Source organism: Camelus dromedarius, chromosome 8 (genome assembly GCF_036321535.1).
Source record: "Camelus dromedarius isolate mCamDro1 chromosome 8, mCamDro1.pat, whole genome shotgun sequence".
NCBI lineage: Eukaryota > Metazoa > Chordata > Mammalia > Artiodactyla > Camelidae > Camelus > Camelus dromedarius.
The window spans coordinates 31,807,720-31,826,759 of NC_087443.1; the positions used below are offsets into that span (position 1 = coordinate 31,807,720).

A 19,040-nucleotide genomic window follows, 5' to 3' on the forward strand; every position below is an offset into this window, starting at 1 on the left:
TCAATGTGGAATACACCAATTAACAGAATGGAAGACAAAAATCATGATCATCTCAATAAATGCAGAAAAAAATATTTGACAAAATTCAACATCCTTTCATGATAAAAACTCAGCAAATTGAGGATCAAAGGAATATACTTCAACATAATAAAGAGCATGTATGACAGACCCACAGCTAACATCCTAAGGGTAAAAGAATGAAAGCTTTTCCTCTAAGGTCAGAAACAAGACAAGGTTGCTCACTCTTACCACTTTTATTCAACATAGTACTGAAAGTCCCAACCAGAGAAGTTAGTCAAGAAAAAGAAGAGGCATCTAAATAGGAAAGGAAGGAGTAAAATTGTCTCTCCTTGCTAAGAATGTGATATTGTCAACCAGAGCAGTTAGGCAAGAAAAAGAAGTAAGAGGCATCTAAATAAGAAAGGAAAGACTAAAATTGTCTCTCCTTGCTAAGAACTGATATTGTATATAGAAATCCTTAAGAATCCACCAATAAAACTGTTAGGGCTAATCAACAAAGTATGTAAACTTTCAAGGCACAAAATCAACATACAAAAATCAGTTGCGTTTCTACACACTAACAATGAATTAGCTGAAAAAGAAATAAAACAATCCCATTTATAGTAACATCAAAAATAATAAAATACTTAGGAATAACTTAACCGAGGAAATGAAAGAGCTATACACTAAAAACTATAAGACATTGAGGAAAGAGATTGAAGAAGGCATAGATAGATGGAAAGATATCCTATGTTCATTGATCAGAAGCATTAATATTGTTAAAATATCTCTACCTGCCAAAGCCATGCACAGACTTAATGCAATTCCTATCAAAATTTCAGTTGCATTTTTCACAGAAATAGAAACATTAATATTAAAATTTATATGGAAATACAGAAGACCCAGAATAGCTAAAGCAATCTTGAGAAAGAACAAAGCTGGAGGCATCATGCTTCCTGATTAAAAACTACAATACAAAGCTATGTAATCAAAACAGTATGGTACTGGCATAAAAAGATACACAAAGGTAATGAAAATATAGCGTGTATATATACATATATATATATATGTATGTATTCATATACATGACATATTATGTATTTAAAGGAAATATATATCATATATGAAAATATATGTGACAAATAAAGTATTATATGTAATGTAATATATAAGATGGAATATTATTCAGCCATAAAGAGAAAGAAATCCTGACACTTAAAATAACATGAATGGACCTTGAGGCCATAGAGTGACATTTAAAAAAGACAAATGCTTTATTATCTCACTTAACATGGAATTTAAAAACATCAAACTCAGACAGAGGGTAGAATGGTGGTTGCCAGGGGCTGAGAAGCAGGAGATACAGGAAGATGTTGGCTAAGGGCTATAAACTTTCAGTTATAAGATAAGTTCCAGGACCTAAGATCCAGCATAGTGACTATAGTTATCAGTACTGTATTGTATACATAAATGTTGCTATGAGAGTAGTGCTTTAATGTTCTCACCATAACAGCAACAAAATGGTAGTTATGTGAAGTGAAAGGTGTGTTAATTAACCTTATTGTGGTAAACACTACAATATCTCAATAGAGCTGGGAAAAAATGGATAAAGGACTTGATATTTCATACCTTTTTAAATTACTTACTGAACTTGACAGATAAAACAAACTCTAAAACTTGCTTTCCTCTAATATTTTTTGTAGCATTATGATCTACTTACTGTCAAAAGCCAAAGAAAAATTTGGGAGATAAAACTGATTGGTCTTTTCCTTGCATCTTGGTCAGCAAGTAATACATAAAAACACCTCAACATAATAAAGGCCATATATGACAAACCTACAGCCACCATCATTCTCAGTGAAAAACTGAAAGCATTTCCTCTGAGATCAAGAACAAGACAATGATGTTCACACTCGCCACTCCTATTCAACATAATATTGGAAGTCCAAGCCACTGCAATCAGATTAAAAAAAAAAGAAAGAAAGAAAGAAACATAAGCCAAATTGGAGAGGAAGAGGTAAAAATGTCACTGTTTGCAGATGACTTGATATTATATATAGAAAGTTCTAAAAATGCCACCAAAAAAACTATAGAACTAATAGATGAATTCAGTTAAGTTGCAGGATACAAAATTAACATACAGAATTCTGTTGAATTTCTATACACTAACCATGAACTATCAGAAACAGAAATTTTTTTTAAATCCCATTTACAGTTGTACCAAAGAGAATAAAATACCTAGGAATAAATCTAACTAAGGAAGTAAAAGAAGACCTTAGATAAGACCTTAAATAGCCAAAGCAATCTTGAGAAAGAACAACAAAGCTGGGGGTATCATGCTCCCTGATTTCAAACTATACTACGAAGCCACAGTAACCAAAACATGGTACTGAAACAAAAACAGACACATAGATCAATGGAACAGAATAGAGAGCCCAGAAGTGAACCCACACTTATTTGGTCAATTAATCTATGACAAAGGAGACAAGATTATACAATGGGGAAAAAACAGTCTCTTCAATAAATGATGTTGGGAAAACTGTACAACTATGTGCAAAAGAATCAAACTGGACTGCTTTCTCATACCATATACAAAAATAAACTCAACATGGATTAAAGACTTGGATGCAAGACCTGAAACCGTAAAACTCCTAGAAGAAAACATAGGCAATACGCATTTTGACATCAGTCTGAGCAGCATTTTTTTGGATCTGTCTCCTCAGATGAGAAACAAAAGCAAAAATTAACGAATGGGACTATATCAAAATAATAAGCTTTTGTACAGCAAAGGAATATCAACAAAATAAAAAGATCACCTAATAAATGGAAGAAGTTATTTGCAAGTGATATATTGGATAAGGGGTTAATATACAAAATATACAAAGAACTCATAAAACTCAGCATCATAAAAACAAACAACCCAATTTAAAAATGGGCAGAGCACCTGGATAGACATACAGATGGCCAACAGATACATGAAAAGTTGCTCAACATCACTGATTATCAGGGAAATGCAAATCAAAACCACAATGAGATATCATTTCACACGTGTCAGATTGGCTATTATCAAAAAGATAAGAAATAAATGTTGGTAAGGATGTGCAGAAAAAGGAACTGTTGGTGGGAATGTAAATTGTTACAGCCGCTATGGGAAATAATATGGAGTTTCCTCAAGAAATTAAAAAAATACTATACGATCCAGCAATTCCACTTCTGGGTATTTTTCCAAAGAAAACAGAAACACTAATTTGAAAAGATAATATGCACCCTTACGTTCATTGCAGCATTATTCACAATAGCCAAGATATAGAAGCAACCTAAATACCCATTGGTAGATGAATGGATAAAGATGTCATGTGTATGTATATACATACAATAGAGTATTACTCAACCATAAAAAATAATGAAATCTTTTCATTTGTGACAGTGTGGATAGACCTAGAAGGTATTACACTAAGTGAAACAAGTCAGACAAAAACACCAATACCATATAAGTTCACTTATATATGGAATCCAATAAACAAAACAAACATAAAACAGAAACTGAATCAAATAGATACAGAGAACAGCAGATGGTTGCCAGAGGGAAGGGGCTGGGGGAATGAATGAAATAGGTGAGGGAAATTAAAAGGTACAGACTTCTAGTTACAAAATAAATGAGTCTCATAGGGATGAAATGTGTGCCATGAGGAATATAGTCAATATAGTATCTTTGCATGGTGATGGATGGTAACTAGACTTACCGTTACCAAATGCAAGTTTGTGTACCCAACACACAGTGAGGCCAAACTAACGAAATGTCAGAGTTTGGAGTAGAGAAAGGTTTATTGCAGGACCAAGCAAGGAGAACGAGTGGCTTGTGCTCAAAAAACCTGAACTCCCCAGTGGTTTTGGGGGACAAGTTTTTATAGGCAAAATTTGGGGTGAGGGCTTCAGGATTTGTGACTTTCTTCTGACTGGTTAGTGGTGAGGTTATAGGGCAGTGTTCCAGGAATCTTGTGCTTAACCTGATGTTACCATCCTCTTTCTGGGTGGGGGACTTAATTCTTGCAGAAGAACTCAAAGATACTGTTACGTATATTCCTTCAGGAGGCATCAGGACCTTGCTCCATGCTGCACTTTTATTTGACTGCTTCTTCCTTGTTTCTGCATTCCCTCCCTTCCCTGATTGGCAACTGTTTAAATCTGCCCTTTGAAGCTCAGGGAAGGTCAAGGAAGCTGAGTGATGCCTATTTCCTACAAATAAGAATTGAGGGACAAAGAAAGGATTTGTATCTGGGAGGATCCTGGAGGGTCCTGTTCTGTTTCATTATCATGGTGATCATTTTGTAATGTATAGAAATATTGAATTACAATGTTCTGTAACAGGAACTAACATAGTGTTGTAGGTCAATTATACTTAAAAAACAAAAACAAAAACCAAACAAACAAATGAACTTAGAAAGAACTCATGAAAAACATCAGATTTGTGGTTACAAGAGGCAAGGGGTGGAAGGGTGGCAGGAGGGGAAATTGGATGAAGGTAGTAGTCCATAGGTACAAACTTCCAATTGTAAGATAAATAAGTACTAGAGATATGATGTATAACATGATTAATATAATTAACACTGCTATTTTTTTATGAAAATTGCTAATAGTAAATCCTGAGTTCTCATCACAAAGGAAAAATACTGTTTTCTTTTTCTTTACTTCGTATTCGTATAAGATGATGGATATTCACTAAACTTACTGTGGTGATCATTTCATGATGTATGTATGAAGTCAAATCATCATGCTGTCTGTAATGCCTTCAACTTATGCATTGCTGTATGCCAATTATATCTCAGTCAAACTGGAAGGGAAAAAACCACATGTTATTAACTTCTATATGTAATGAGTATTATCTCCCTCAAAATAGTTTTCTTCCCTTCCCATTATTTTGTCCCTCCTGATACACACCATTTAGTCAATAACTGAAACCAAGTTTGCATACTAAATCAAAAAAAGTCATCATTCTTCAATTTCCAGAATTGTTTCAGCCAATCTTAGTTTTATGAGTCCCCACCCCCAGCCCCCAAGGGACTTAGAAACAGGACTTCCCAGTTGTATTTATATACTCCACGTCTCCCAAATATATCTATTATTTATCTTATAACTGCATGTGTTACTGTTATTAGTAGTTCTGAAAGTTTTGGGTACACTTTCTTAAGAGTTTTAGGAAGATATTTATATTTATATAATCTTCAAATAATATAATTGTTTCTTTTTTCTAACGTGTGCTTTATTTAATTTCATTATATATTTGCTTTGACTAGAACTTTCAAAATAATATCAGTAATAGTGAGCATCCCCACTTTGTTTATTATGTTAAAATAAATGTCTTTGGCATATTTCAAGTAAGTATATTGTGAATCTTCGTGTCAGATAAATATTCTTTACCATATTGAGTAAGTTCTTTTTTCTCAAGAAAAAAGAAGATTATTAGGAATACTTTTTAAATCTTGTCAAATGCTTTTTCAGTATCTAGCCTAATGATTAAAGTTGCTTTATTCCTGTGACCTGGTTTTATTGCATTATAGTAATAAAAAATCTTGCATTTGCAGTTTCTTTTTTTAACATATGTTTATTATTTGTGTGTGTGTGTTTGTATGCCAACTAGTATGTCTTTCTAAATTTCCCTGGAACGTTTAGCAAAATACATGTAGTCTCTGTTTACCAGAAAGCAGTGTTCAATGTATGTCAATTAAATTGAACTTGTGGTTTTTGTTATATAAAGTCTCCATGGCATCATTAAATTTTCTGCAAAATATGTCAAAGGCTTAGATACTACAGTAATTTTTGTAATTTCTCCTTTACATGTAATATCTTGTTATATATTTTGATGCAATGCTGTCCTTTACACAAAGATGTATAATAGATTTTTATTATGGATGATACTTATGAATAATATGAAAATAGTATTTGTTATTGATCCTTCTGCTTTTAGTTCATTTCTATCTCATTAATATTATCACCTTTGCTTTCTTCCTATTTTATTTTCTTGCATTTCCTCTTATTTTTATCTTTCTATATTGTTTTCAATATATTTCTTATAAATGGAATAGCTAGATCCAATCTGAGAGCATTTTCTTCTAATAGCAGAGTTCAATTCATTTAACTTTGTTGTGATTTATTTTTTCTTACTTATATCACCTTTTATCTTGTTTTATATACTTTCTTGCCAGTTTTTTTTTTCTTTTAAGTTTTTGCTTTATTCTTTGGGTTTTTCTCCCAAATAATTTTAATGCTCTCCTATTCGTGGTAGCCTTTAATTTTAATATATGTTTGTATATATAGCTATGGGTCTTGAGGGGTGCGACATGGCTTTTTTATCCAGGATGAAATCATCCATTTCTTTTGATGTCTTCCATTGGAAGTCTAGAAATTTAGCTTCCTTTCACTTTCTTTTCTCAATTTTTACGTTTTTAATCTGGCATCCTTTATTCCAAGTCATTTTTTAAACATAATTTATTTTTTTATATTTTATAAATATATTTTATGTATTCATATATATAATTTTTATACATTTATATATTTTCTCTTTCAAGGAGTATTTCTTATACTTCATTATTTTATAACCATTTTTGTACAATAGCTAAGCATGGCACATGCTCTGGTAGACTGTCTGGATTTGAATCATGGTTCTTTGACTCTGGGCACACTATACCTTCATTTCCTCTTCTTTAACAGAGAATGGGTATAATAGTACAATGTCACAAAGTTCTTGGGAGGATTAAATAATTCATATAAAGTGCCTGACACACAGTAAACATTTAACAGATGCCACATGCCATGATTATTTTATTAATAATCATTATTTAAGCTTAACTCTTCTACTGATTTTATTGCTCACTTTATTTATTGCTTACTTCTTAATTGATCTCATCTCCCTGGCTTTATTTCTTTTTTTTTTTTTTTTAACATTTTTTATTGATTTATAATCATTTCCTGTCTTTATTTCTTTATTTTGATTGATTTTTGTTCTTCTTGTTGGCTAAAGAATTTCCTCAACCAGGGACTGGCAAACTTTTTCTTAAAAGGCAAGATAAATATTTTTGGCTGGCAAGCCATAAGGTCTCTGTCACAGCTAGTCAGCTCTGCCCTTGTAGCTCAAAAGCAGCTATGGATAATACATAAGCGAATGGCTAGCCAGCTGGTCACCAGTTCTTGCTCAGGACTTCTGTTACTGATTTTTGTGGAATTTTATTAGTAAGAGTTTGTGGATTATACAGTTTCAGAGTCCTCCCACGTCTGAGACTATCTTCTGTTGCTGATGTAGTGAATGATGACTTGATTTATATGTAATTTTTCAATTACAGTTGTTTGCCCTCTGGATTCTATAGAACTTGCTCTGTAGTATTCAAGTGTTGTGGTGAGTTATGCTAGAACCTAACACTTCCTTCTTTTTGATAACTTTTTTTCCCTCCTGGATAGTTGATCTCTTTTTCTTTATCCTTGGCATTTGTGATTTCTCCAGGGGAGGTTTTTTTTTTCCAGCTATTTCAGATCACCTTATTGTCTTTTTTTCTCCCACTGAGGAAATTTTCTAGATACTGTATTCCAAAAATTGGCAATAAAAATGTCTTATCATTTTATCATTTCAAATTGCGTGTCACATGGGAAACCAGATATTTTAAGTGGTAGAATGTTCACTCATGTATTATATAGTTTGGTCTCCTTGAACTTCAGTTTAATGGGAGCATACAGTTGCACAGCCACAGAAAACATATTCAGGGAACAGTCTAATTGACTTACCCTTGTGTGAGCATATTAAATCACTAAATGGTTAGAAACTAAAGTTTGTAGTATAGTCAAAAAGTTATTGTGAAACATGCTACACAACCAACACCAACAACCAACAGAGAAAACCTTGATTTTAACTTCTTTCGTAACACAGTGTCTTCTATAACCAGTTATAGTCTGTGGATTTTTTTTTTATTTGCCATTTCAGATCTTGCATTTCAAGAATAATAATTTGCCTGATTTCAGAGCAGAATGCCTTAGTTATTCTCATCTCCGTTGACTTCAGATGGCTAGATTTAATAGTGGATATTTTGGTCAGGAGATAATTCTATAAGACAAAGATAAGAGCAAGCCTGACTATAGGACGTGTATAGAAGCAGGAAGTGTAATTGTTAAATTTTGGAGCCACTGATACGAATCCATGCTATGCCTTGCTTCACATAAATACGCCTTTGTACAAAGTTAACTGCATATAAAAATTAAATGTAAAGTATGTAGTTTCATAAAAAGAAATCTTTCTCTATGTTGTGATTGTATTTTATCATTTTTTAGGTCTTCTATGTTTTTCACATATTTGCAGTCCTTTTATTAGCTATGGTGTTAACCTGGCATTTATCATGAAACCTGGTACTAGAAAATGCTGAAAAGGCTAACTGATTGTCGAAGAGTACCTGTAAAATATTTACTAACAGAAATTAAATCAGACTTACAAGGTGGCTAAGTCATGAAAAGAAAATTGATCTGCTGTTGTTGCTTAAATATGTTTTTTAAAAAATCCTTAGGATATTTTCCTTTTATTTAGTACCCTTCTTCTGAAGCTACATCATCCCAGGGAAATGCTTTAGTACAACTACAACGCATCATACCTTAGGAGCTTTCTCTCTCTACTGTGTAAAAAGCGCAGAAAGAATTCTTCCAGACAGCACCTAGCCATCATACCTTGAAGAATTCAGAAGAATTGAGAGAGGGGTACTTCTTTGAAATCTAATCTCGTAGGTATTTCTCCCCCTTTCCCTAAGCCTAATGTGAGAAAACAAGACACTAAGCCCTCATGTAAGAAAAATACTAGTCTATTAGTCTGAAAAGGAGTCCTGTTGTTATTAGAAAGGATAAGTTATTCCAGAATTAACTATATTTGGGAGACTGCATTAATGGGATACATTGGCCATCTAAAGTACTCCCAGAGGGCTATTAGGATATTGAAGTTCTGGAAGTTCTGAGAAACCTTTAGTAGAGATACAACAATAAGTTTTTATGTATTCATAGGTGAAGAGGCAGTTACATTTTTATTTCTCTAGAAAATTAAACTAGGACAGTTTGTAAAAGCGACAAAGAATTAGATTTGGGCTCTGCATGAGAAAAAAGCTTAATTAGAATGGTCAACAATGGTTAGACCTCAGAAGTGGTGACCTGCCTCTCAGAAATAAGTAGAGGCCTTGTGATGATCCCTACAAATTCAGTAGGCGGGTTCTTCATGGAATAGAGGTTCATCATATTTTAAAGTTTTTCCTGAGACTTCTTTGATATTGCATATTAATTACCTCATTTATCCTATGCATCATTTTAAAACAGGAACAGTAGAGGTAGGAGTTTTGTGGTAGGAGAATCAAACCGACAAAAAATAAGACACTTGTTTAGAGTCTAACCTGTTCATTTTTTGTAGTTGTTGTTATTCTGTCAGTACTACCAAAAAAGAATTTAAGGCATACTGACTTACTATGTTGTTGGAAGAGCCAGAATTAGAGCCCAAGTCTTGTGCATTTTCTATTAAAGAAAAATAAGTGAAATAGTCATGAAAATCTTGAGACATCTAGTGTTGTTGATATCTGATTATTTAACTTACTACCCATAGGAAAAATGTGGATTTTTTTTCTTGTTACTAAAGCAACATAGAAAAATCTGTGCTTCGAACAACAGTCTAGAATTGTTGTCATTATTATCAATAACAGAATTGTATAAAAATATTTGGTTCTTAACTAGAAAAGATCTAACATATCTCCATTTACTTGTAGCAAACACTATCATGGAATTCTTAGTGAAAGATGTATGGTAATGAACTTTATAGAATCTCATTGTTTTAATGATCCAACATATTTTATGATCATTTTGGAAAACTCTGTACAGAAAGTAGATTATGCTGTTAACCTGGAGAGGGGGGTGGGGCAGGGCTTCACCATTGACTCTTTAAGTAACCTGAAATTCAAAGGAATTCCTCTTGGTACTTTTCTTTGGAAATAGGTGGTGAGTAACAGTAAACTCAAGACACCTTTAAAGCTTTCTAGAGTGGCTGGATTTAAAAATTGCTGTGAATCCTACTTTTAAGGGAGACAGGGGAATACAAGAAACTTGCTTAATAGCGTATTCCCGTGTAGCATGTTTCACTTAAAGCAAGCTGGGTTTTTTGCTTGTGTCTTAAGTGCTTTGACATGATTAGCAGATGAAGACTGAGTAGGCTGAGAACTGCTCCTGGAAGGACCTTGCCTGATAAACTGCTAAGGTCTAAATGAGAGTGTGCAAGGCTGCTGCCCTGACTTGCTGTATCAGTGACCAGGGCAGAGGAGCTCCGCCTGAGAGTGTCAGCACACATACTTTAATAAACACTCTGAGTCACTCCACATAAAGCAAATACTCTGTTTGAAAGGAAGCCAGGATAAAAATATACAGAAACCTCAAGCAGTGCAGGATGTGCTTTGTTTGGTACAAATGAATTTAACCTTACACGTAGGAGGACATATTAAGTATGATTTGCCAAAATAATTCATTCCGTCATGTAAGTGATGACCAGGCATGTGCTTTCACAGAACTCATAGGACAGTAGGAATAAAAGATTTTGATAAAGCTAAAGTTTTAAGAACTCTATGTGACCTCTGTAATCAATGGAGATAGAGAATGGAAATGCTGCTTTGATTCATAAGAGGTGACATACTGACTGTCTCTTGCCAAATCTTTCCCTATTTCTATTCATTTGGACTATATTTCTCCTGATGTGATGTCACCTCCTCTGTCAGTGTTTCCTTTCGCTTTCCTTTCACCTTAAATACTGGCTTCCAACTATATTCTACCCTTTCCTTCTTCTTCTCAACCCTCAGTTCTCCTTGGGCAACTTCACTTCAGGTCTTTGCAGCTAACTGTATTTATGCTAATGACTCTTAGCTTTAACCTATCTCTTCTAAGCTTTAGACCCATATTTCCTTCCATCTGAACATTTTTATCTCAGTATGCTGTGGACTCCTTGAATTCAGCAGATCCTATCTGAGCTCATTTTATTTCTCAAATCTTTTACATCATTTTTATCTCTTGGTTAATGATGTTCATGCTACCCAGTAGCCTAAGCCAGTCATAACTGTCAGCCTTTTTTACTCTCAACTCATCACAGATAATTAATCATTAAATTATGTACCTTCTGCCTTCTTAAATTATTTCAAATGTGTTTCTGTCTCTCCATTACCACTGCTGTCACCTCAGCTCACATTTTCAATGTTTACAAGAGCTTTTATGACCTCTGAAGCTGATTCTTGTCTTCCAGCTCATCATTGACACTGTAGTCAGAGAAATCCTTTATAAATGCCTATATGATTGTGACCCTCCCCTTTATATTTTGATGGCTTTATATTGTCTGCAATTGTTACAATTTCAGGTATCTATAAGGATTAGGCAAATAATGTGAATGAAGTGGGCCAAATGTGAGACAAGAGGGGAAAACAAGGGAGGCATTCCTGTTTAAAGAAATTCATATTCAGAATTTTTAAAAACACGTGACAGACCTGTCGGAGACTCTGTTGCCCGTGGTTAGTGCACTCAAGCTTTAACTACTGAGCATTGCACATGCAGTGTTTCTTTGATAGCAATCATGTCCTTTAGGTGAACCACTTGGAACTCTCAGCTATTGCAGAGACTGACACAATCAGTGAGTCATGTTTTGTTGTTTTGTTTCTAAGTCAAAACATACCAGAATAAAGAGAATGTGTTTATTATTGTAAGTACCACTGTCTGCATATTGGAGGCTGTGGAATATAATGAAAAGTTTATGGGCTTTGGAGTCAGCATTGACCTAGGTTCACTTACCAGCTGTGCTACCTATTATTAGCTCTGTGATTCTGAGCTAGTTACTTAGTGGCTTTGAGCCCCAATATCCTACTCTGTGAAAGAGAGAAAGAGAGAAGGAGGGAGGAAGGAAGGAGAAGACTCTCAGGATTTAGAGTACAAAATCAGATAACAGCTGAAAATTATCCAAGTTAATGCTTGGCACATGGTAACTCTTCAGTAAAAGCATGTAGACAGGTAGGAAAAATTTAAGAAGTGACAGTAAATATAGAAAAATCGAATCCCCCCAGCTGCAACCTTCTCAGCAGTCATCCTGGTGGACTAAAGGAGAGCAGGCCTGCTGGAAGCCATTACAAGTGAGGCAGGCAGCTAGAAGCTGACAGGCACATGATTTACCCGGGCAACTAAAAACCAGGAGCCTACTGACCTCGATGACTATCTAGCTCAAAATGAAATTTAAGCCTCAAAAGTGTTGCTGTTGACAAATTTATGCACGAGATGGGAATATGGACTCTACCACAATGCATAATATACTAAGCCCTTTTTTATTTTGTCTACATATAATCTTTAATTTTTTTTTACTAAAAATAATACTAGCTGAAATTTTAATTCAGTAGTATTAGGATACATAGGATATTTTATTTATTCTCCATAGCTGTATAAGTTTGAAGTACCAAAGGAAGGAAGTAAACAACTTGGTTTTCTTTACCAGAACATTTAACACGTAAGAAAGGAGGGTTGTTAAATTTATATTTTATTCTGATGCACAAGTGTATTAATTGTATTTTGACTGATTTAGGAACATTAAAGAAGTCTTGAAGCGCTTTCATCAATTAAGGGAAAGAAAATAAACCATTTTCTCAGGCTTTGCATTTTCATTTTGTTTTTTAAATGTCAGCTTAATTTTTAACATTTAAGTATACCTTCCCCAGTAGTTTGTGTACCCAGCTGATACGGTTAAAATAGAGGGCTGGGTAGCTAACAGCATGCTTTTCTGCCTTACCACAGAGCTGTAGTGATCATGAGTAAACCTGTGTAAATAACAACATGTTGGCAGACTGATACCCGTTGTAATCCTCATTGTCCTTAACAGTGGAGAGACTAGAAAGAACAAAGTAGAAAGATAGCTTGTTTCAAAAAGACAAGACAAGGACTTAGAGTTTCAGCTTCTTTGCAGAAGTATGTCTCACCCCAAATAGACTTTCATGCCCAGATAAATACTGTATTTAATTAACAGAGCAACAATGTTAATACTATGAAGCTAAGAGAGGATGGTTTCTAAGAAAGCAAAGCTGCAGTATTTAAGAGTGTTGAAACACAAAGATAGACAAGTGCTGTCTTTACTGGACATGGTAAAATTCTCTTTTGATTTTAAGGAGTATTGCTAAAAAGTTGATCCAGATCAATACGGTGGCATTCTGTGACTTGATAATAGTGTTTAACCATCTTTTTTTCTTAAAGGAATGATTTTTTTTAATTTTTGGTCCATGCCTTCTAAATATTTTTATTTTTCCTCCCTCTTTCCCCTCCTTCTTCCCTCCTATCCTTCCTTCCTTCCTAACTTGCAGCTCCTCAGAGAAATTTTGAAATTGCCTTCAAGATGTTTGACTTGAATGGAGATGGAGAAGTAGACATGGAAGAGTTTGAACAGGCAAGTTTTCCTGGAAATTTCCTTTAAATGCATTAATATTTAACACATTTTAATGCACCTTGGAGGTACATTGGCCTTAGTATACTCGGATGCTGTCCAGATTTTAAAGTACCTAATGTATTCTTTTTTAAGATTACCCTCAGTTTTAACAGGTGGAGTTTTTGTTTGTTTTCACTCTAAATGTAAGGAATTGTTTGAGCATCACTAAGGTCAAGGTTGCTCTGATTCCCCAACATGAATTAAACTACAATGCCAAGAGGCTGTTATGGCTATTCAATCATATATCCAGTCAACATTTATTAAACAGTGCCAAGAATACAAGGATGAATGACGTATGTTCTGAAAGGATTTCTCTAAGAGAAGAAAAAGTAGTACCATGCCTTTTACTGTAGCAGGTTCCAGCCATAGATGTGTATAGTTTCTTCTGAATCTTAGGAAGAGATTACATTTCCATCAAACTTCTGTCATTGAAGGGCCATGGTACCTCTCCAGGTACAATTATTATGATTGTTAGAAATGGTTTCAAAAAAGGAAAAAAATACATATGTGGGAGAAAGCATGTTTATATTTTAAATGAATAAAAGGGCAAAAATGAAGTGGGAAGAAGTTATCAGGTATAGTATATCTTTAAATAAGAAATACATAGAAACAAATATTTCAAAATAGTTATAGGTATTTATTTAAATTTGCACCTTATGTCCATCTAATATCTTCAGTTTCCACAATTCTGCTCTTTACTGGTATTACCAGGTGGCCTTAAGTGATTATAAATAGAACTTATTTTGATGTTTTTAATTTTATTTTATACAGAACTATTTTATTTTATTTTTCTTGAGATAGAATTAACATATAGTATTAATTTTCAGTGTATGACATAATGATTTGATCTGTATATATACTGTGAAATGATTACCACAATAAGTTTCATTAACATGCATGACTGCATATAGTTCAAAATTTTTTTCTTGTAATGAGACTTTTAAGATCTACTCCCTTAGCAACTTTCAAATACACAACTGAGTTTTGTTAACTGTAGTCACCATGCTTACATCCCCAGGGCTTATTTTTCTTATAACTAGGAGTTTATACCTTTATTCTGTCTTCACTCATTTTGCCTATCCTCTCCCCCCACTCTGGCAGCCAACAACCTGTTCTCTATATCTATGAGTTCAGCTTTTTATTTAGATTCCGCATATAAGTAAGATTATACAGTACTTGTCTTTTTCTGTCTGGCTTATTTAATTTAGCATAGTGCCCTCGAGGTTTGTCCATGTTGTTGCAAATGGCAGGATTTCCTTCTCTTTTATGTCTGAATGATACTCCATTGTGTGTGTGTGTGTGTGTGTGTGTGTGTGTGTATAGCACAGTTTCTTCATCCATTCATCTGTCAGTGTCAGTGGACACTTAGGTTGTTTCCATGTCTTGACTATTGTAAGTAATGCTGCAGTGATCATGGTGGGGCTGAAGATATCTTTTTAACATAGTGATTTTGTTTACTTTGGATAAATAACCCAGATGTGGAGTTGTTGGATCATATGGTAGTTCTATTGTTAATGTTTAAGGAACCTCTATCCTATTTTCTATAGTGACTGTACCAGTTTACATTCCTACCAAAAGTGCATGAGGGGAACCATTTTTCCACATCCTCACCAGTGTTTATTATTTCTTGTCTTTTTGATAACAGCTATTCTAACAGGTGTAAAATAATATCTCATTGTGGTTTTGATTTGCATTTCACTGATAATTAGTGATTTTTTTATACAGAACTATTTTATTTTATTTTATTTTATTTGAGATAGAATTAACATACAACATTTCTTTCATGTACTTGTTGGCCATCTGTATGTCTTCTTTAGAAAAATGTCTCTTCAGATCCCCTGCCCATATTTTAATTGGATTGTTTGGGGTTTTGTTATTAAGTTGTTAAGTTCTTTATGTATTTTAGATATTAACTCCTTATCAAATATATGATTTGCAAATATTTTCTCCCATTCAGTAGGTTGCTTTTTCATTTTGTTGACAGTTTCCTTTGCTGTGCCAAAGCTTTTTAGTTTGATGTAGTCCTGAGCATTCATTTTTCCTTTTGCTGCCTCTGTTTTTGGTGTCAAATCCAAAAAATCATTGCCAAGATTGGTGTCAAGGAGCTTACACCCTTTATTTTCTTCTAGGAGTTTTATGGTTTCGGGTCTTTAGTCTTTAATGCATTTTCAGTTAATTTTTGTATGTGGTATAAGGGGGTATTCCAGTTTTATTCTTTTGCATGGGGCTGTCCAGTTTTTCCAACACCATTTATTGAAGAGACTGTCCTTTCTCCATTTTATATTCTTTGCCTTTTTGTCATAAGTTAATTGACCATATGCATGAGTTTATTTCTGGGCTCTCTATTCTTTTCAATTAATCTATGTGTCTGTTTTTATGCCAGTACCACAGTCTTGAGAACTACAGCTTTAAAATATGGTTTGAAATCACAAGTGTGATGCCTCCAGCTTTGTTCTTTATCAAGATTGCTTTGGCTATTGGGGGAGTCTAATTTTTTTTTTATATTTTCAAACAACCAACTTTTGGCTTTGTTAGTTTCCTATATGGTTTATGTGTTTTCTAACTGATTTCTGCCCTCATTTCCTTCTTTCTACATATTTTAGGCTTTCTTTATACTCCTTTTATGAGTTTGTTAAGATAATATCTTTGGTCATTGGTTTGAGAGTCTTCTTCTTTTCTAATATAAGCGCTTAAAACTATACCATTCCTTCTAAGGACTGCTATAGCAGCATCCTACAAAATTTGATATGTTGTATTTCCATTATCATCTAGTTTGAAATATTTTCTGTTTTCTGTGTTACTTCCTTTTTGATCCATATTTGCTTAGAAGTATGACATTTAATTTCCATGTATTTGGAGGTTTTTTTTTTGGATATCTTATTGGTACTGATTTCTGTTTAATTTCATTTTACTCAGAAAACATACTCTGCATGACTTAATTATTTTAAATTAATTGAGACTGATTTTATAGAATAGCATATGGTTTATCTTAGTAAGCATCAATGTGTTATTTTAAAGAATATGTATTCTGCAGTTGTTGCTCTATAAATGTCAATTCGGTCAAGTTGGTTGATAGTGTCGTTAAGATATTCTGTGTCCCTGCTGATTTTCTTTAACTGAATTGTTCTAACAGTTGTTGATAATAGGTTGTTAAAATCCACAACTATAATTATGTACTTGTTTGTTTCCCTTAAATCTGTCAATTTCAGCTTTATGTTTTGTTTTTGTTTTATTTATTTATTTTAAACTTTTTTTTATTAAGTTATAGTCATTTTACAATGTTGTGTCAAATTTCCAGTGTAGAGCACAATTTTTCAGTTATACATGAACATACATATATTCATTGTCATATTTTTTTTTGCTGTGAGCTACCACAAGATCTTGTATATATTTCCCTGTGCTATACAGTATAATCTTGTTTATTAGCTTTATGTATTTTGAGGTCCTCTGTACATTTCTGATTGTTATGTCTTCCTGGTGAATCAATCCTTTTGTCACTATTAAATGTCACTCTTTATCTTCAGTAATAGTCTTTGTCTTAAAGTCTGTTTTATGTGACTAGCAACTCCAACCTTCTTATGCTTACTGTTTTCATAATATATCTTTTCCATTCATGTACTTTAAATCTGTTTCTTTGTATTTAAAGTGTAATTTTTATAGAATGCATATAGTTAGGTCTTGCTTTTTTATCCATTCTGACAGTCTTTGCCTTTTCAATTGCAGTATTTAATCCATTAACATTTGACATTGATTTAATTGGATTTAGATCTACCATTTTTGCTATTTGTTTTCTGTTTGTTATTTCTGATTTCTGTTCCTCTAGTCTATGTTCTTGCCTTCTCTGAGGTTAAATAAATATTTTTCAAGAATTCTGGTTTAACTTATCTGGTGTTTTAGGTATACCTCTCTGCATTATTTTTATAGTGGTTGCAGGCACCAAGCAAGGAGAAGGATGGCTCCTGCTCAAAACCCCAAACTTCACAACATACATTCTTAATTTGTTTTCTTTTGGTGGAGTGGGTAATTAGGTTTACTTTTTTTTTTTTAATGGAGGTACTGGGGATTAAACCTAGGACCTTGTGCATATGAAGCACATACTCTACCACTGAACTAAACCTACCCCCACAACATACATTCTTAAATATACACAATCTACTTAGAATTAATATTGTACTACTTCATATAAAATGCAGAAATTTTACAATTTATATTTGTATATATCCAATTTACCCCCTCTCCTTCCTTTATGCTATAGTTATCTTATGTATTATATTTGCCTATATTATAAATCCCATAATACATCATAATTTTTGCTTTGACAATCATGTTTTTTAAAAGAAAATAAGAAAAAAAATCATTTGTTAAGTTTACTCACATATTTACCGTTTCTGATGCCCTTTATTCCTTTCTGAAGATCCTAGTTTCCATTTGGTATCTTCTCCCTTCAGTTGGAAAAATTTTCTTTAGTGTTTCTTATACAACACATTTGTTGGCAATGAATTAATTTATGTCATCATTATTTTTGGAAGGAAATTCTAGATATAGAGTTCCTGATAGAGAAGCAAAATTCTCAGTTGTTGTTTCATTGCTTCTGATTATTTCTGATGATAAGAAACTGGTTATTTGAATCATTGTTCCTTTATATGTAATTTGTTTTTCTCCCTCTGCTTTCCAGATTTTCTCTTTTTATCTTTGGTTTCTAGATGTTTGATTATGATGTGCCTCTGTGTGGTTTTCTTTGTATTTATACTTCTTAGTATTTGATGACCTATTTATATCTGTAAATTTATGATTTTTATCCAACTTGAAATAGTCATTATTTCTTTTTAAAATATTGTTTTTGGCACCAGTCTCTCTCACCTCTCTTTCTGGGACTCAGTAACACAGATGTTAAACCACATGATACTGCCTCACAAACTCTCATGACAAGTCCTGCTGCCGATGCCCAATACTGGTTCGCTGCTGCTGGAAGATTCTTCAGTTCTCACTCTTAGATAAAATGAATTGTGTATTACCTTCAAGTAGAAGAAGCGCTGTTCTGATTATCCTGTGCTTCAATTAAAGTCTAAAAAACTTCAACAAATAATGTTAAAAGTCCACTGTATACCTGTCTTTCAAGTCTCTATGTGCATGAGAAACAAATGTCAATTAATCTTATTTACATAATAAATCATGAACCTAGAAAAACATCATAACCAAAAGTTTATAATATTCAATAGGCTTATGAAAAAAATGCTCTATATTTCTAATTATCAGAGAAATGCAAATCAAAACTACGATGAGGTATCACCTCACACCAATCAGAAAGGCCATCATTCAAAAGTCCACAAATGACAAGTGCTGGAGAGGCTGTGGAGAAAAGGGAACCCTCCTACACTGCTGGTGGGAATGCAGTTTGGTGCAGCCACTGTGGAAAACAGTATGGAGATTCCTCAAAAGACTAGGAATAGACTTACCATATGACTCAGGAATCCCGCTCCTGGACATATATTCAGAAGGAACCCTACTTCAAAAAGACACCTGCACCCCAATGTTCATAGCAGCA

At 33.5% G+C, this 19,040-nt stretch overlaps 1 protein-coding gene across 1 annotated transcript in view; it reads left to right on the top strand.

Moving 5' to 3' along the window:
- MICU1 (mitochondrial calcium uptake 1) overlaps nucleotides 1-19,040 on the top strand; it is a 193,618-nt gene that overhangs the window by 111,519 nt on the left and 63,059 nt on the right. Inside the window, exon 7 of the mRNA XM_010984183.3 lies at nucleotides 13,374-13,456. Within this exon, the coding sequence (XP_010982485.1) occupies nucleotides 13,374-13,456 (83 nt within the window). The remainder of the gene's footprint in view (nucleotides 1-13,373; nucleotides 13,457-19,040) is intronic.